We start from the raw sequence: 20,955 nt of genomic DNA on the forward strand, positions 1-20,955 counted from the left end.
CCCCACCACTGCTATGTGAAAGTGAAAAGCAGCTCAGTTTTCATTTTCCTTTCCTCTCAAAATGCCCAAAGGGACCATATTTTTGTTTAATAACCTTCAGAATGATTCTTTAGAAATCTGAGGCTATCAGAGTTCGAAACAATGCGAAAATAATTGTGGATTATTATTGTATGACGATAGTGGCAGCTGGACTATTTTTTTTTCTTTCTGTTCAGACTATCTTCTTCATTTTCCCAGAAACCTTATATCCCCAGGTTTAACTCAGAAGCAAATCTCATATAGGTGATAAACCTCACCAGACATGGTGTGTAATATAATTTCAGACAGACCTTTAACTGTTCTTTGGAAAGACCCTAGGGAGTGAAACAGCCTTATATCTAGATGCCCTAGATAGTATTACTTTTATTTACTCTATGACAATGTGTGTGGGTAGTTGTATTGGACATAAAGCAAGCATATCTCTTAAATATTATACCTGTGAACTTAAGTGCCAGTTTTTGTATTTTGTTGTCAAAACTCCTGCTATCATAAAAAAATTGTTACAGTAAGAAACTAATAAATGGGTGCTCCTTCTCTCAAAGCATTTTACACACACACACACACACACACACACACACGTGCATCCATGCAGAGCTGGAGATTGAGAGTCTGCACTGATTCTACCTTCACGTGAATGTTTAGGATGTATGTATGGAGGGCAGGAATGGGGGATGAAGTGGAGGCGGGGTAGAAGAGATGTTGTATATACCATGGTGGGAAAAGTGGAAAGTTCTCTTAACAATTATTTATATAATTTGCCTCACAATCATTTCTTCATTGCCGTAGCTGACAGATTCAGAGTTTAGATGATAAAATATTTTTGCCTTGGTTACTTAGCATAGCTGAATAATCACGGCTATCCCTTAGACCTCCTTTTGATGTTTGTGCAGCTTTTGGCCACTACTTTCATTGGACATTTGAGATGGGTAGTAGACAAACTGGAAAAATATCTACAAAGTAGTCTGACAAATTTCCCAAAAGGCAAAGCCACTTGGCTGAATATTCTTACCTACTTGGTTCATGTTATGTTTTTGTCATTCTCTGGAAAAGTTTTAAACACTTCTTTTGAGAGAAGTCCAATCCCAGTAGCAAGACTCCCTCACATTCTCATTAGGAGTATAGAAAAATTGTCTTCCAAACCCAAATCTTATTCTCTGGTCATATAGCACTGAACTGAGAAAGTAAGTGGAAAATTTCTCCATTACTAGGGCAAAATGTATGCTAATTTTACCTAGCTGTATTTCTAGAGTACTGCTTAAGCCTAATTTTCTTGAACCCTTCCCCTATCCCATCCACCTAATGGATCTCTTGACTATGGGGAGAGACACTCTGGAATATTAGCGTTTGTTTTTAACTATAAGAAGTAATTAATAAAACCATTGTAGACTACATTGCCAGTATAAAAGCCTGTTATGAATGTTTAACAATGCCTAAGACTCCCTTGTATTATACTATGTTGCTAAATGAACACTATTCTCTTTGGACACTTAGGAAATGTCTCTGTCAAATAGGAAAAAAAAATACCAGGGCTTTATAGTGATATTTACCCACTTTTAAGGTTCTGCTATACGTCTTTTGTATTGGGGGAGCTTGTATATTTTCCTATTTTGGCAGAATATCTCCAAAGAATTTATACACTTGGGATCAGGCCTTCAAAGTAGCTCTTAGGCTGATAGTTGTGACATTTAAACTGGACACATTAAGAGACATTCATATTTTTTTTTCTGGTCATTGACTTAACTCTAGTTATATATTTTGAAAACTAAGGAGAAGAGCACAAACAAGTGAAAGTACTAACTTGCCAGTACTAGGACTTGATGAGAATTTTAATTTTTTGCTTACTTGCAAATATTTTCTCTGCAGGAATGCAAGCCAAAAATGTGGAGAAGCATAATAATACAGAAAGGAAATGCTCTTCTAATCCAAGAAGTTCAAGAAGAAGATGGAGGAAATTACACTTGTGAACTTAAGTATGAAGGAAAACTTGTGAGACGAACAACTGAATTGAAAGTTACAGGTAAGAATTGCTTCTACCAAACTGTGGCAAATGAACTTTTAAATATAATTTGGTATGGGAAGAAAGAGTTTCCAAAACAAAGAGTGAACTTGAGGCAAATTTACAACTGGATGCAAATCAAATAGATGGAAAGCTCTCTATTTGTAAATTGTACTGGGAAAGAATACATGGAATCTGGATAATTGATTTAGGGAACATGGGACCAGTTGCTGCATATCTGTTATCTGCCTTTATGAAAGGTTATTAGCTCTTCAAGATATCATTAGCTGTTACTAAGTATCTCCAGAAAAATATACTGGAACCACTTTAGAATGTTGACTTAACCCATATTTGGAATCTCCTTGTAGGTAATGCCTGCCTCAGAATGATATTCTATTGGCCTTTTGGAATGACGTCTTCTTGGACTGCATCCAAAATATCATATACAAAATTACTCATAAATGACTGATGTTGTTATATGGTTCTACTTATTCTTAAATGGAGCAACTTCAAACAAATAGTGTGTGTGTGTGTGTGTGTGTGTGTGTGTGTGTATTTTAAATCTGAAGTAAAAGTAAAGTATAAGCTAGTAATTCTACTCATACTAAAAGAGAGAAACTCAGGATATTCTTATGTGGTGGAGAATGTTAGAAAGTAATTTTTAGAGACATATGACAGAACTTAATACCATAAAAGTTATCCCTCATGATGTTTGTGATGGACCTTAAGAAACTTCATTACAGAAGTCTACTTGCTATTGTTCCTGAACAAACCTTGCCTAATTTTCTTCTTTTTATATATGTTTTAGATGTATGTGGTGTGTGTGTGTTTGTGTGTGTGTTTAAGTGTTCACACACACATTTGTATTGAGGATAAAATCTCAACCATAGTAAAATTTGACATAATCCGGACAATTGTAACATTGATTACATTAATTGACTTATGACTGATGCATACACAGGGCTTCCACTGACCACTTGCACATGTGTCCCCAGCTCTACCTTTTAAACAGCTTTTACTACTATAGTTAATGCCAAAATAATTCAAATAATTGGCCTTGCACAAACATGCTCTAAAGTCACTGAACACTTTCTTTTGGTAAAAACTCTGTACAATGTGCCTAAACCTACAGGTTGTGACTACTAACCATTATGCTACAGTGACAAGTCATCATGTAGGGAGGTAAGTGGTCCTACCCTGTCTCACTTCAAAATCCCCCTTTGTTGTGCTGCCCAAATCTAAATAAATGCTTTTATTTATAGATAATTGCTTTTACTAAGAGATAATCTTTACCTGTAGAAATGTATTTTGAGGGGCACCTGGGTTAGTCAGTCAGTTAAGCATCTGACTTTGGCTAAGGTCATGATCTCATGGTTTGTGGGCTTGAACTCCACATCAGGCTCTGTGCTGACAGCTCAGAGCCTGGAGCCTGCTTCGACTTCTGTATTTCCTTCTCTCTCTGCCCTTCCCCCACTCACACTCTGTCTCTGTCTCTCTCGCTTCCTCTAAAAAATAAATAAATATTTAAAAATTTTAAAAAAGAAATGTATTTTGAAAACTTATTTTACACAGCAATTTTGTATCAATTGAAAGTAAACTTTTATCAATAAAACACTATTGTTTGGCTATTAAAAAACACTTGTGACTGATGCACTTGTGCATTACCTGTTTAACTATCTAATGTTGACATCAACTAGTTCATTGATTATACTCTCACTAATGTTAGGAATACAAATTTCCTTCTATATTATTTTTGTTTATGTTTAACTGACCTTTTTGGGGTAATGTTAAAATAAGTCTACAAAGTAGTGACACTTGGTGAGTAGGTTTATTGCTGTAACTCATATTTTATTCAGTTTTTGATCCCTAGGAGTCAGCAGTTTGTTTTGTATTTTTCAAAATTCTGAATGTTAACACAAGGAATACAAAATATCTTATTAGAAACTAATATTGACATTTTAACAATATTTATTCTTCTAATCCATGAGCATGGAATGTTTTTCCATTTCTTTGTATCTTCTTCAATTTCCTTCATAAGCTTTCTATGGTTTTCAGCATACATATCTTTCACATCTTTGGTTAGGTTTATTCCTAGGTATTTTATGGTTCTTGGTGCAATTGTGAATGGGATAAGTTCCTTTATTTGTCTTTCTGTTGCTTCATTATTAGGGAGGGAACCAAACCATAAGAAACTCTTAAAAACTGAGAATAAACTGAGGATTGATGGGGGGTTGGGAGGGAGGGGAAAGTGGGTGATGGACATTGAGGAGGGCACCTGTTGGGATGAGCACTGGGTGTTGTTATATGGAAACCAATTTGATAATAAATTTCATATTTAAAAATAAATAAATAAAACAGAAAAGAAAGAAACTAACATATATATGGGGTGCCTGGGTGGCTCAGTTTGGTTGAGCATCCGACTTCGGCTTAGGTCATGAACTCATGGCTTGTGAGTTCCAGCCCTGCGTCTGGCTCTGTGCTGACAGCTCAGAGCCTGAAGCCTCTTCAGATTCTGTGTCTCCCTCTCTCTCTCTGTTCCTCCCCTTCTCGTACTCTCTGTCCCTCCCTCAAGAATAATAAATCAACATTAAAAAAATAAAAGCTTAAGAAGAAGGAAACTAACATGTATGTTTTAGTTCATGCTCTATCCTAATACATGACAGTTCTACTTAGTCTGAATTTGTAGAGTAACTTCTGTGGAGGTTTGAATTATTCTTTTGATTAGAAATGTACATCCTTTCCTCTATGAGCTTTCAAAATAACTACCATATTGGGCCAATTCCAGGTAGCAAAGATATGCTTTTGGTTGATTTCTGATTTCCTCAATGTGAACTAGACTTCCTGTCTCATCCAAGCAGAAGAGTCAATCAGGCAGTTTTACATCATTAGTAAGTGAGCTGGCTATGCTCAGATCCTTGCAACATCATCACTTTGACCAGTCACACAATTCTTATCAGGTGTTTGCAAAGCACTTCCATTGGGAGTTATTTACTAAAATTTGCAGCCTTATAGCATTTAGCTTGGATTTTAAGTTGGGCTTAACAATAAACCTTTTATGCTCCCATCTAATGGGTTATGGTGACAACACATTTGCTTTTTTAGTTTCTTTTTTTGATTCTGGAAAAGCAGAGCTAGAGCTCTTCTTTTGTGTATTTTGCAAAGCATTTATTCACTTGACCTGAACTTTTAGTATAATTGAACTATGGATTTAAAATTTCACCTCAATTCTACCTCCCAGAGGTTTTCAAACTTTAATGTGCATCAAAATTATGTGGAAGAACCCAGATAGGATGAAAATGAGGCTCCTTAAATACTGGTTGCATCTCTCTCCTCCAGATTCTAATTCACAACATCTCTAAAATTGGAAACTTGCCTTGTCCAGGTAATTCTGTTGCATGCCTTCCAAGGATTATGCTTTGAGAAACACTAGCTGAGAGAATAATGCTAAAGAAGTCAGTCACAGGTTTGCTTTTCTTGTGAGCATGTTAGTGCTCTCTCTCTCTCTCTGTCTCTCTCTCTCTCTCACACACACACACACACACACACCAAACTCATTTTCATAGGCCCCAAGTTGTTTTACCTAAGTTCCTAAGAGCTGTCATGAAAATATAAGTCCTTCACCTGCACCCCAGTGTTTATCACAGTGCTATCAACAATAGCCAAAGTATGGAAAGAGCCCAAATGTCCACCGACGGATGAATGGATAGAGAAGATGTGGTATATATATACAATGGAGTATTCCTTGGCAATCAAAGAGAATGAAATCTTGCCATTTGCAACTATGTGGATGGAACTAGAGGGTATTATGCTAAGCGAAATTAGAAGAAGTCAAATATCATATGACTTACATCATATGAGGCCCTTAAGACACAGAACAGATGAACATAAGGGAAGGGTAGCAAAAATAATATAAAAACAAGGAGGGGGACAAAACATAAGAGACTCTTAAACATGGAGAACAAACAGGGTTACTGGAGGGGTTGTGGGAGGGTGGATGGGCTAAATAGGTACGGGGCATTAAGGAATCTACTCCTGAAATCATTGTTGTACTATATGCTAACTAATTTGGATGTAAATTAAAAATATATATATAAGTCCTTGGTCATCAAGGGAAATCTGTCAAGGGAGTGCAGGGATAAAGCAGTCTCAGCCACTGAAATAGTAATTTTTTTCATTTACCATTTAAGTAAAAAATGCACTGAGTATCACATGCCAGAGAAAAAAAAATAATTCAAAATTATCCTTGGGTCAGTGGTCATCATTCATATACAAAGATATCAAGTTTATGTATTTATTCATACAATTCAAGTGTTATGCCTGATATAGAAACAAAATGGCTTCTTGGTATGGAAGTTCAAGACATTGCTCTGTGAAGATTTATTTTTATTTGAAGTTTTATGTAAGTTATACTGTGCTTTGTATGTTTGTTATTACAAAGCAATTAAACAGGTTGCCCTCTCATAATTCAAAATATAAGGCTGGTAACCCTCAGTTTGTTCTCCATATTTATGAGTCTCTTCTGTTTTCCTCCTCCCTTATGGGAAGAGTTGTGGGAGGGGGGGATAGACTAAATGGGTAAGAGGCACTAAAAAATGTACTGCTGAAATCATTGTTTCACTATATGCTAACTAATTTGGATGTAAATTTAAAAAATTAAAAAGTAAAACAAGTCAAAATACAAGGTTGGGATTATTTTAAAAGTAACCCACTCATACTTGTTTTTAGTTTAGCAATATGCAGGTGTGGAATAAGACTTTCAATATAAAATCAATAGGATTGGCTAATTACAAAATCATGTAGATAGAGGTTCTTTAAAATTATATATTGCAAGTATGGAGATATTTAAAAGGTTATTAAAAATTTAAGAGGTTATTTTCTGACTGTTCTTTTTAAATTTATAAATCTGCAAAATATCTCGTCAGTAAAGCAAGTGGTTTTTTTTAAGTGTATAGGTGCTACTTGCTTTAAATAGATCAGTTATAAAAAGATTCAGATATTCAAAACTGATGAATTAGAAAGTAATCATTGGTTTTATGAAATTATTTTTTCCATATAAAAGAATTTGTCATAGGATTTCTTTAAATAGCCAGATTTCCTACTGCATTAAAATAGGATTTGATTTAAATGCAACTTTTCTGGAACACTTTTAATATATAAATTATTGCAGACTTGTGGGATGTTATTGTAGACATTTCTTTTTATTCCTTCAGAGGATGTAGATCAGTAAGAAGGGGTTTAATAACAAATAGACATGTTACATTAGTGCGTTTAGGTCATTTGTCAAAGATGACAACAGCTAACAGTTTTATTTCCTACAGCATATTTTAGGTGGCTGTTTGTTATTTTAAAGATATTTTCCCTTTATTCTCACATTGAATTTTGTGAAGATGGCTAGTTGAAGTGTTAAGAATAGAACGGAAAGTTGATTATATGATAGTGAGAATGTAGAATGGGTGATAATGGAAGAAGGAGAAGAGGAGTGGGAGAGGGTGGGAGAGATCATGTAATAGGGTCTGCTGGGATTAACCTAGCAAATCATTCACAACTGCATGATTTTATTTGGCTTTTTAGAAATGCACATAGGCTATTTAGGAAAAAAAAAAACTAACCTGTTCTTTGGTGAATATGCAAATAATACCCATCCTCCTGATAATTGTAGACAGCTTTAGAGTTCCAGATTTGGGTCTCTTCACATGTTAGGATAATCTTTTAATCCATTTGTGTCTAAGTGCCATGACTAGAAAGAGAGGTTTATTGTATGGATATTTTCAAAGATTCACTCATAGGTTACTAATTAAGCAATAGTAGCAACACAATCTGGACACACAAAGCTTGGCGAAATTGCAGAGTGGAAATTGGGATCAGTTTTTGGTGAAGATGTTCAAATGAATGGCTTCAGTAAGTGCTTCTAATTTCACTTTGCCAAGTTATAAGTAACTGTAGTGCATTGTTGTAGGTGTCATTTAGACTGCATAGCTTATTATAATGACCTTCCTCTGGTGTGTAGAATGGCTGCTATTTACACAGGAAGGAATTTCACATCAGGTTTGAAATCAGGCTTTTTTGGTGCTGGCTCTTTGTTTCTTTATTCCTCTGCTGTTAATGCTGAGGCATTGGGATGAAAGTGGGTTTAGGAAAAATAGTGGAACTTAGAGCTATGGTGGAGAGTTGGAGGAATAAACAGAATGGAGAATAAACAGGAGAAGTGATTTTAAGCCAAAAACTATGTAATAATCATAATAGGGACACACAGAGAGCTAATGTCTATTGAGAGCTCACTTTGTGGCAGATGTTGTGCTTAGTGTTTTTCATTCATTTACTCATTTAATTCTCACAACAATGACATGAGTGTGGATACTATTATTGTTTCCATTTTATTGAGGAAAAACCTTAGGCGAAGAGATATGGCTTAGGTCACATATTTTGTAATTGGCAGAGCACGGGTATGAACCTAGGTCTTCCTGATTCTCACATAAACTTTTAACCATCACCAAGCACAAACCATATAATTTCATTCACAAAATATATATTATATACATTTAAAAATGTCAAAATATTGATCATAATGTCCATTATTCCACTATAATGTCCTTTCTGAATATTAACTATTTGGTCTTCATTAATTTCCTATTGGATTTTAGATACCACCAAAAAGGATACACATGACATTTTGGAGCTCTCAGTGAACACCTTAGATGAGATCAGTAGAAATGGGACACAGAATTAAATCTGAGCTTAGGATAGTGCCAAGAGAGAAACAAGAAAAAGTGTGGTGACAGGAAGGCAAGAACATACACACGATAGAATTTGCCAAAATTCATATTTTGGCACCAAATGGCCCTATTAATATGGAAATCCATACTGAGAAAAAATGGATTCCCGTGAGGTTCACTGCAGTTGTCATAATAATTTCAAGCTAGAGGAAGTGAAGCAATGGAGAACATCCTGGTTAAACAATGTTTATTCAGCTGGTAAAGAGCAGTCAACACATAAATTGATGCCTACTCTGTGCAACAAGAATCATAGGATTCAAGTTTCTTAATGTGGCTCTGAAAGCAGATGGCTAGAGACAGAATTATCTTCCCTTTGGAACCTGGGAATTTTTTTTTCATTAGAACAAATAGTGCTTCAAACAGTGTTTCCAAACTTTGTTCTGTGGAGCTCCAGTTCTAAGAGATGTTAATAGTTATTTTTGGAAGACAGATAGGAGAGGAGAGGAGAGAAGAGGAGAGGAGAGGAGAGGAGAGGAGAGGAGAGGAGAGGAGAGGATTGGAGAGAGGTTCTGTGACAATGTGTTTATCTGCTAGGTTAAAGTTAAACAGATTTCTTTTTTGCAAATCATTTCAAGGTATCTTAGTGCATATAATATTCTAATATGTATTACGTTTTCTAAAAGGAGAATGAGAAGGACATTTCTTAAACTTGTAAATCCACACAATATTTCTGCCCCCACCCCCGCCCCGAGTAAACTATGGCTCAGAGATTTTAGACCATTTGTCCTGGGTAGCAGCTGGTGAATGGCATGGCCACAACTAGTGCCCCTATCTTCTGATTCATAATGTAATGCCTTTCTATACGATTCCACTGTTACTCTGTCCATAGTCCCTTAATCCTGGGTTCTGGGCCAGAAGGAGGGGAGACACGTTCCCCAGGTGGACTCCAAAATTAGTGACTTCAGAGGTCATGTCTAAGGATCCCTGAAATAACCCGTTATCTAAAATGTTCATTTGCCAACCCATTGTTTTGGCTTAAAGAAAAATAGCTGTGATTCTATTCCTTCCATAAAAGAAAAAGTATTTATTGCCGATGGCTGAATCCAAACCAGCAAAGGAGCAATGCCCTAATCAATAGTCAAATGCTTCTAGAAACCAGGCAAGTCATGTACCTGAGTGGGTGTGCAAAGCAACAGAGAGAGGCAAGTTGGAGAGTACTAGCAGCCCTCGCTGATTGTTGTCATGTGAAATTAAGGATAAGATACTACTAGGCACTCTAATTTTTGAAGAGATCATGGAAGTCTGGATTTTTATGTGGAAATCTCTGGTTTGTTGAGCAGCGTGTGGACCAAATAAAACATGCTTATATGGTAAATTCACTTTGGGGGCTGTCTTTTTGAGGCCTTTACCTTAAAGAGTTTGGTTCAGTAGCACTTTTAAATAAGCAAATGACTGTGTGGCTGGCTCAGTCTTTGCTCCACATTTCCATCTCCAGCAGTGAGTGGGGAAAAAAAAACAAAAACCTTAAGTGGCCTGGAGAGTAGTTAATAGACAAACTGAGAACAGCACTCAGAAGCCATCCTAATCATACCATCCAACAGACTGGTTGATCCAAGCAGAAAGTGAAGGGTACAATTTATGGATGTAATACTACAGGAGGGGTATTGACAAATTGATCAACTTACAGAGAAGAGCAATTTAGATGATGAAGCAAGTTGGTCTCAAATGTTACAGACAGTTGAAAAGCCCTAGGGATAAAGCACCCACCTTGAAGCTCCCCCAAGCAGTGCGGATGTGAAACAGAGGGGAACAACTCATTAGCATATGTTCTCTCTCCTTCATGTTCTAAGCAACAGTTAACATGATCTGAATGTCTGTGTCCTGATTATTAGGTGAGAATGTATCTCATTTGTACCTTTTGTGTGACTTAATGAGGAAAGCCCTCAGCAGCCAGTAGTTGTTGGCCACATTAAGGAAACTTTCACATGACTGACGGTGCATTTCATAATTGACTGTTCTTTTGTACAGTCGCAGGTGCAAAAATCTTATGACCGAAACCGGCTTGTAGCAGCTCCTTTGCCTTTCCTCCTAGGCCTCCCTCACCCAATGCCTCTGGTGACCCTGGCCTTTCCTAGCCTACCCAGACCACTGTGAATGACATCTTTGTCCCTTCTCTCACTGTTAAATGTCCTAATGTCCTATCTTTTCTGTAGCCCATCTCCTTAGATCCTTGCTTTCTGCTGGGCCTAATCTAGTACTTAAATAAAATAAAAAATTCCTGACCGATAATGGCCCCAAAATGTTTCCCTTCACAGCTAACATATTTGCAATTTAATAGATATTTCAATTCTGTAACTCATAGGCATGACTAATGGTGGGAATTCCTGGCAGCTTCCCCGTGCCCGTGGGGGGTCTTTCCCAGAGTGTCACAATTCATACCCTGCAGGTGGCTACTTGCTCCCTCTTGAAGCAAGGTCAACTCTACCCATGACCTTGGGTGACTAGGAGAAAAAAAAAAAAGCCTTCTTAGAATTAGTGGGAAGGAGGGCCTTGAGTATCAGTCTAAAGAGTGATTTTTTCCCTTCCTCTTCTGCCACTGTTGTTTTGTCTTTCCTTTCTTTCCCCTATTTCTCTCCCCCTACCTCAACCTATCACACAGGGCTATCTATTAATGCTATTGGTGACAGACAGGGGCAAAGATATTTCCAGTCTCTGTCCCAGGAAAATATTTGTTTGCATGTTTCTATGCCTTATAGGGAAATGAACAAATACTATTAACTGTCCCATCAGCAGAAAGCTGGGCTTGTTTCTCTGCAAAGTCAGTGACTGTGAGAATATTCATTCCTGTGGGTTTGTTTTGTAAGTAGCTGTGCAGGAGACCAGCTCAGAGCACCGAGGGTGAGCAAGTTAGAGCACATGGCAGCAGGATATGGCAAACATGCCCAATCCAGATCAGTTCCACTCTAATGGCTCTCTTCCATCACCTGAGGTTATCATTGACTCCTTGGGCTGACTCCTCTGACTTGAGTTAGGGGGGGGGGGGTTTGGGAAGGAATTGCAGTGTGACTGCTAGGTGTATAGACTCCTGAGATTCATGGCACAGATTTTCCTTGGCCCATTATGTTAATTTGTGAAAGTCTCAGCTACCTTCCTCTTCTCCAACCTGAAAGTAGTGGTTTAAACATGCTAAGAATATTCTATCACACCCCTATTCTAGAGGATGAAAACTGGAGCTTTGTATGGTGGGAAATTAGCCATGAACCAGATGCTCAGAGGGCAACCATTTATTGGGTCAGGTATTGTACTTTACAATTAGTCAAAGTTCACAACAACCTTGGAAGTTTGAATGTATCTCCTCTATTTTATAAGAGAAGAAATAGAGGCTCAGAGGACATAAGTTACTTGTTTATGATCGCACAGCTAGTAAGTGGTGGAGCTAGGATTCAAACCCACATTTGTTACAAAACCTTGTTCTTAAAGCAACCAGCTACAAACTACCTGCATGGCTCCTGTCCACAACAATGCTCAACAAATGCCACTAGTTCATTTCCTTCCTGCTTGCTTGCCTGCTTCATGGTCTTTCACGCCTCTTTGCCAAGATTCCTTTGTACTTCTGTACTTCTTCCATGAAGCTTTCACAGATTAATCTCATTTCGATCTCTTTAGAGTCACCTGTTTGTTTCTCCTAGTTTCCCTTGGCAATTTTGCAAAGTTTTTACCACACTGTCTGACACTAGTTTATAATTAGTTATCTTAAAGTACTTCATGTAAGTTTTGTCTCATCAGATTAATGTCCTCCATGTTCCATTGTTCCCCATGCAAATGTTTACCTTAACATTCACATACAACATACAATTATGGAGCTAGGAGCTGAATCTTATGTTTTCACATATATGATCTTATTTTTAAGCATCTCAAAATCCTGTGAAGTATTGTCATTTTAGCCCCACTTTACTGATGTTGAAGTTGAAATTCAAAGAAGTTAAGTAATTTTTCTCAGTTTTCTACAGTAACTAAGTGATAGCACTGGAATGAAGGTTCAAGTGGTGGTGGTTGTTTTCTCAAAGCCTGTGCCCTTTCTACTAATAAATGCTTATAGAACTATATGTTGTTCATAGTGCTACAATATGATTTGACTCTAACAAAATTTTTTATGTGGAGATGGATAAGACCTTTTGCTGAGAAAAATACCTGGAGGAAGATGTTTCTAAGAAATTTTAGCTAAACAAAGAATTTGATTCTTAGAGAAGACCTATGGAAAGCTGAAGATTTGATTTGTTCCCTTGGGCCCTGCTTCAGAAAAACATGATTCAAATCCTTAGTATGATAGTAGTTGTGTGGCTTTAAGAAAAAATAATTTATTCTTCTGAACTTCAGTTTTTACCCCCATGCAAAATGGGAGGTATTGCTGTGTTGAGTGAAGAAAATATATGAAAAGCACTTAGAATGGTGTCTGGTAAATAGTAGGTATTCATTAAATGATATTAATTATTATGATTGGTATCATTTTCAGCAGCATTATTATTATTACTGGAAAGCTTGCAAAGATGACCTCACACCCATTTTACCACAAGAAAGCAGTCTGACAAATGGTTTAAGACAAATTGCTATTTTTAATAGGGTGCTTCATTTGCAGGGGATGAATTTTTTAAAAATTAGGAAGTTAACCAGGGGCTGTGACAAACTCAAGCAAAAGGGTACATACATAGGTGTTTCAGGCCAAATTATTTCATTCAAGGAGATGCAGTCATGTGGAATAATTTGTCAATTAAGGTGGTCAGAGCAAATATTGTCTATATAAATGAGCTTTTGCAGCCAGCAACACATTTTAATGATGTGTGAGCCAAGAGAAAAGGCTGCTGAGACAAAGCTGAGGTGGAAATGAGTCCTGAGGACAAGCATGTTAAGGAGAGTGGCCTTTTCCTGTCCAGCTATTCATTATGTCATTATGATTAATCACTGATGGTTTATAAAGGCAGTTAAATGGCCTCCTTTGGCTGTCAAATAGGAAAATAATTCATCAATTCAAGTCTATAAGTCATTTCTTGGTACATGGTGTACTTTATATAGCTAGAAATCTTTCTGTGATTTGGCACTATGCTCCAGTGGGGATTCTGAGGAGCAACTATGGATCTTCAGGCAGAGAAAGATGATTCCTTTCCGGGGCATGTTGTTTTGATTCTGTCTGACTGGCTAGGAAAAACACCCCCTTGTGTGTCTGGCATATAGTAGTCAATTAACAGGTTTGTTGAATGAGTGAATTTAAATTTTTTGTGTGTTTTGAATCCTTTGAATCAGAGCCCACCACCTATAGTGTCTGATAACTCACTCCAGTGTATTATGGGGGAAATGAGATAAAATGGCAGTAATGATTATGTTCAGAATGTATTGGGTCAATACTGAGTTGTTTGCTCAATTTTTATGGTCAGGGCATCATAGTTTAACTATAAACTCTGGCATAAAAGTTACATGAAAAATAATTGGGCTTTTATTTTTTCTGACAAAAGCCTCTTTAAATCATGATTTAATCACCTAACCCCCCTTGCTCCTATGATCAAACACCTGGTAGTATCTATATCCTTACATTCTTTACCAGTAAAATTAACTTCATGATACTAATTAGTTTACCTCCTGTCTCACATATGAAGTGAAAGGTGAAAAGGACATTTGGGGAGAAGTGAACAAGTATTTATTATCTAATTCTATGATTATCAACCCTGGACCCACAATTAATATATTTGATATTCTCTTCACATTCATCAAATTCTCATTGTGCTGGGTGAATAGAAGTTAACTTTATTCTAAGAGTTATAAGAGTTAATAAGTTAACTTTTATTTTAAGAGACATGGTTCTGCTCTAATTGAGCTTACTAGTGTAATGAAGGATGAGGAAAACATAGAGATTAAACAAATAACCACAGGATAAGTATACAATTAATAATTGCAATAGGTGATAAAAAGGAAAATAACAGAAAATGCTTTATATTGTATCATTGGGGAAGTTCTACTTGAAGCAAAATAACATTTAGACTGGACCCTGAAGGTTAAGAAAAAGCCATCTAGGTGAAGGATGGTCAAGAATGTGTCAGTGGAAATAGCATATTTTGGCTTTGAAGTACCAAACTCCTTGCAAGCTTAGGGAACATAAAGAGAGCAGTGTGGCTGGATCATGGGGAGTAGCAGGGAGAGTGAGGCAAAATGAGATTTGAATGGTAGGCAAGAGCCAGATAACACAGTGTCTTGGAACGTTTTGGCCTTTCTCCTAAGATCAGGAGGATGTCATTGAATAATTTTAAGAAGAAAAATGTCACATTCCTTCTGACTTACATAAAAATAATCTTCCTCTGGATGCTCTATGGAGAATATATGGAAGAAGGCAGAGAGATAAGTTAGTATTGTAGCATCTCAAAGCAAGATGATGGTGACTTGAACTAGAGTGGTAGTAATAGAGATAGAAAACTGTGGACAGATTCAAGAGATATTGTAGAGATAGAAATGGTTCCTAGATTTTTAGTTTTAGTAATACAATAGACAGTAGTGCTATTTACTAAAATGGGGAAGACCAAGGGAGGCAAGATTTTGTGGAAAGATTTAAGAGTTCTATTTTGGACATGTTTTATTTGAGATACCTATTAGACATCCTGGAGATGTTGAATAGGCAGTTGGATATATGAGTATGGAATTCAGAGAGAAGTCTGGGATAGAAATATAAATTTTAGAACTGTTTTCATGGTATGTATAGTAGTATACAATGAAGTATTAAATTTTGTGGGGCAACTGATACTACTATAGGAGATCAATGCAAACTGAAGCATGTAGGTCCCATATTATATATTTTCTCCAGAGAATCATAACAGGGTAAGAAAGCTATTTGTCATGATTTTCCCAAACCTTATCGAATTGTTAAATATCATGCATGATGTTTGTACCTGTATTTTTGCTGATAGTGGGGATGACATCCTGTGTTTAGCTGACATTTGAATCCCTCAGTGCTAGAGAAATATAACTAATGACATACTAAATGTAGTCACTATTATATATGTCAGGCACCATGTTAATCACTTTAAATACATTTATTTTCCAATCATTACCATAGTTCTAAAAAGTACAGGCCCCTACTTATAAAGAAACTCAGTCTCAAGAAGTTACATGACTTGCCCAAGGCCACACAACAGCTATGCTGTACTCTTCCACGTTCCAATCTCACACTTTGGGAAAATGACTCTAAATTTCTTTTCAGATTCTTCCAATTTCCTAAGTTTTTGAAAACTGAAGGAAAAAGAAAGAATAGATTGAGATATGCAAACTTGCTGCTAGATCACCTCAATTTTGAATAAAAGCCTTATAAATTTGATTGTTGCCAGGGGCCTGTCTCTAGACTTCTGGTACACCTCTACAACCTGCTGTTCAGGTCCCCACTGCTTTCTTTTCTTCCAGCCAGGTTTTTTGAGATAAAACTGATGTATAAGCTAGCTGGTTATTCTGAAGCTGCCTGACTGCCTAGATTAACAGCTGCCTTCATACCCTCTGGATACCTTGTTCTGAATTCTTAGTTTGAGGACTATCCACAAGAGGACAAGTCCCTAATTGTGGTACAATTAAAGGAGCATAGAGCCTGGTACATAGTTGGTTCACAGTAAATGATAGATATTATTATTATAATTTTTATCATCTCATTGAATGATAACTTAAAAGACCTATGGAATAGGTGTTACTATTTTACTGGTGAAGAAACCAAGACTCAACGAGGTTAAGTAACTTGTCCAAGGTCACACAGCAAATAAGGGACTGAGTTGTTATTTGAAGGCCAATCTCTCTGATTCCTAAGTTCATAATCCATGCATTCTCAAGTTTAATGACTAAGTGAAGCCAGGAACTGTTAGAGAACACTGGGAAGTAAAGTAGATAGGCAAAGTAGACTTGATTATTGGAGGGCCTTGAATATTAGGGAGTATAACTCATATTCTTAGAATATTTGGGAATATATACTATGGAAAGTAAGGATTTTCCTCACTGATAAATAAGATCCAGCTTTTGCACATTGGGTACCTGTTTTCCAACTGAATTCCCTTACAAATGTACATGAGCTCTGTTCCTTCACCCATGCCTGTTAGAGCCAAAAAGGCTTACCTTACCTTATGCTATCTGGTTTGCACAACTTTCCTCCTTGTAGTTCCTCATTTAACTCAGTTCAAGGAAGATTTTTCTGAATCCTCTTCTCTGCAAAAGCACTATGCTAGTTGATGTTGCATTGGTTGTTGGGGGCATGTAGGTGCAATTCATCAAAACAACTAGCCTGTACAAATCTAGGGGGTGTGGAGAGCTATGAAGAAAGATACTGGAGAGATAGCCAATGTCATTTTCTTGGTGCTTCTGCAAGAGAGAGCATATATTTATCCTGCCCTGTAGTCAAATATTCTCCAATTCTCAGAGGCTTTTTAAAAAATTAATGAATTATTTTCTACTCACTTGGAATTCTAGCTACACAGACTTCTGATTTACCCAATGACATTTGCAAACAAGAAGTACCTTCAAGAGTTGATAAGAACTAGAAGAGACTTTGAAGAACATACACTCTTATAACCTCATTCTGTAGATGAGGTAGCAGAACCCAGAAAGGTTAATTTATATGCCCCAAATACAGTTTGGGAATAACTAAGCTGGGGATTTTCCTAATACAGTGATGTTTTCCACCACTTTCTATAGTGCCTTTCTAACTTAATCCCAAATATTTGCCTCAAAGTCTTTTTAATGCCAAATTTAATCAATGTCTTCATTATAATTGAAATATTTAAGTCAAATGAATGTAAGGCCTTCAGAGAGTTCTGCTGATCTGGTTTATAAAGGTCATTCAAGCAAAACTGTAGAAGTATATGGGGGTTTTGACATTTACCAGAAGCCATTAGCTTATATTCTTCAATTACTCTCAGGATTTATAATAAAAGAAGACCATTTTCAAACTAACCTTGGCAGACTCCATATTTATCCCTTTTTCGTTGGTTCATAAGTCAGTTTTCTAATCCAGACACTTTTTTGGTCCTCAAAATATGCATCCTTCCTCAGAGATGATATGCACTGCAAAATCACCTCATGAACTACTTCATGAACATTAAAGTCTATTAACAGGGACATACCAAGAAGCAGAACAGAAAAAAATCACTCCAGCAGCCTCCCTTGCTCTAGAGAAGTATGGCAGAGTGGAAAGAGTACAGGGTTTAAAGTCAGAAAGATTTGGCTTACAATTCTTTTTGTACCACTAACTCATTGAGTGACCCTGGGCAAGTTATTGAACTTCTCTGAGACTCTGTTTCTACATATGTTTGTATATCTTTGTCTTACAGAGTTGTTGGGAGAATTTGAGATAACAGAGTAAATGACAGCTATTTCTATTATTGTGATTGTTATTATAATTATTATTTATGCTTTTATGACTAGTGCTACTAGTAATAGTAGTACCAGTGCTATTACTATTACTATCACTAATCTACTTAGTAAGCTGCAAAGGAAGAAAATGTCCCATGTGTATATTGGCAGTTGGAATCATCTCAACAACAAACAAGACTTGAGACAGGGCAAGACAAACAATGATAGAACAAAACAGTTCATAATAACACATTGTAAGCTAGAGAGTTCAAACAACCTACAAAATAAAAACAGTACCTTAGTGGAGTTGCAGAAGATACAACTTTATAAATTCATTTTTTGAAAAATAACCCTTTCATTTAACTAGACTGTAAGTTCCAACAGTGAGTGAAACAATGGACTAAATATCTTGATACAAGTCTACAAAGGTTGCTATGGAAGCCCAGAGGCTGAGAATCTTCTAGAGACTGGGTAGAGTTGGAGAACTCTGGGCAGAGTGGGTGGGAAAGGGAAGCGAAAGAAAAGAGGGATCACTGTGGAGTTGGGTTATTTTGGATTTGATATGCACTCATCTGCTGGACCTGTCCACTAGACATTAAATTTTCAAAGGGGAAAAAATGACTTTTTTTCCAGTTCTTATCTCCATCCTCTCCTTAGGGACACTAAACAAACTGGCTGTATATTCCATGCTTGTGTATCAAGAGGGAATTCCTATTCCTAGTGTCACTGACAGATTTCTCAGTCTCTGGCAGACTACTCAGTGTTGCTATACCTTTATAAGATACAATAGGCTCCTAAAAAGTGGTGTCTAAATTAAACTGGGGTAAATTAAATCTTGCTTTAAATAAACTGGGTAGTTTGCTATTCAGTTCTCCAAATTAAAACATCATTTTGTAATCTTTTTCCATATATTCCCATTTAATTCCTCAACTTTGCTTAAGGCAGCACCGATTTTTTTTATTTACCTAAGTTTTCTTTAATTTCTAAATAGATTTTTCTTACATAAATTTATTTTTTTAGTTTTTTTTACATTTATTTATTTTTGAAAGACAGAGTGAGACAGTGCATGAGTGGGGGAGGGGCAGAGAGACAAGGAGCCTAAGAATCCAAAGCAGGCTCCAGGCTCTGAGATATCAGCACAGAGCCCGATGTGAGGCTTGAACTCACAAACCGGGTGACCATGGCCTGAGCTGAAGTCAGATGCTTAACTGACTGAGCCACCCCGGCACCCACATCATAATTTATTTTTAAATAAACTTTATTGTGATATAATTTACATTCAACAAAATTCACTCATTAATGAATTTTGACAAATACGTGTACTCTTATAACCCTGAAAAGTTGCAGTTAATCTTCTTTACCCCTGGTCCCAGGCAGCCACTTTTTGTCACTAGATTAGTTTGGGCAGGATTAACATTTAATGGCTTCTGGTGAATATTGTTGTGAACATATACTGGGAGAAAACGATCCCTACATCCTTTTTTACTATAAAATAAAATTTTTATTTCCCAACCTTAAGGCTATCTATGAATGATTGCATATAGTAGGGAAAAAACACTGACCACATCATGCTTGCTCTAGTATGCTTCCTAGGGCCGTGGTAGTGGTAGTGGTAGCATTTTCAAAGAGGGAATTCTGAGAAAGATAATCTGTGGGGCTACAAAATAATGGGACTTTATTTACAGGAAGTCAGTTAATCATTTCCATACAAATTAAGTTACTGTGTATTGGTACTCTCTTTTACTTTTTATTAAAACTGTCATTTTTTAGCCTTCATATGTCAAGGGTAGTTTATCAGAAGGGGTGCAAGACTTGCCATACAGACTAGGGTTTAAATTCCTGTCCCACCCTCTTGCCAGCTATATGAACCTAGACAAGTCACTTAGCTTCTCTGAGCCTCACTTTTCCCTGTCTGTAAAGTGGGAATAATAATATATTCCTTCTAGGATTATTGTGAGGATTAAAAGGAGATATTGTATATAAATTCTGCTTACCACAGAATAGCCTTTAACAAATGCAGGTCCTTATAATCCCAAATCATAGATCATCAACAAGTATTTGCTGAACACATAATGTTCCTGATAAAGTGCTAAGGAGGACCTGAGAGGATCCAGAGGAAGAGTAAGTTATGAGTTTATGTAATGATGAAACTAGATGAGGTCTTACACTAAACCTCTCCTTTTACTTGAGATCAAGAGAATCTACAGAGGAGTAAAGTGACTTGCTTGAGGTCAATAACCAGTGTGTTTATTCATCCATTTAATGAACAAATATTTACTGAGTATCCACTATATTCTGGGTATGGTTCTAGGGAATAAAGATTTAGCAGTAGCTAACAAAAATAACCCAACTACCTTCATGGAATGTACATTCTAGTCAGAGAAGATAGGAAGATAGACCATCGACAAATGAGTGTTGTGTGTGCATGTGTGCATGAGACAGAGAGAGAGTGGGGGAGGAGTGCTATAGGGAAAAATAAAGCACAAGGTAGGAAATTTTGACATTTTACAGAATGGTCAGGGAAAGTCTCAGTGATAAAGTGGTATTTTAACAGAGACCTGACAGAAGTGAGGTAATTAGCCATGCTGACATCTCAGAGATGATTTTTCTAGGCAGAGAGTTAGCAAATGCAAAGTTTCTGGATGGGAGCCTTCAGACTTCAAGGGGCAACAAGGAGGCCAGAGTGGCTGGAGCAGAGTGAGCAGTAGACAGAGAATTAGGAGATGAGGTCAGAGAGGTGATGGTGGTAGGGTCAGATCATGTAGGGCTGTGTAGGCAATGGTAAGGATTTGGGCATTTACTCTTTGATAAAAAGCCATTGGAGGATTTTGAACAGAATCTTGA

At 36.8% G+C, this 20,955-nt stretch overlaps 1 protein-coding gene across 3 annotated transcripts in view; it reads left to right on the top strand.

Moving 5' to 3' along the window:
- IL1RAPL2 (interleukin 1 receptor accessory protein like 2) overlaps nucleotides 1-20,955 on the top strand; it is a 1,155,228-nt gene that overhangs the window by 648,289 nt on the left and 485,984 nt on the right. For all 3 annotated transcript variants that reach the window (XM_027053379.2, XM_053201494.1, XM_053201495.1), the window contains one exon: nucleotides 1,903-2,056. In XM_027053379.2, coding sequence (XP_026909180.1) covers nucleotides 1,903-2,056 — 154 coding nt within the window. The remainder of the gene's footprint in view (nucleotides 1-1,902; nucleotides 2,057-20,955) is intronic.

Source organism: Acinonyx jubatus, chromosome X (assembly GCF_027475565.1).
Source record: "Acinonyx jubatus isolate Ajub_Pintada_27869175 chromosome X, VMU_Ajub_asm_v1.0, whole genome shotgun sequence".
In the NCBI taxonomy this organism is placed as follows: Eukaryota; Metazoa; Chordata; class Mammalia; order Carnivora; family Felidae; genus Acinonyx; species Acinonyx jubatus.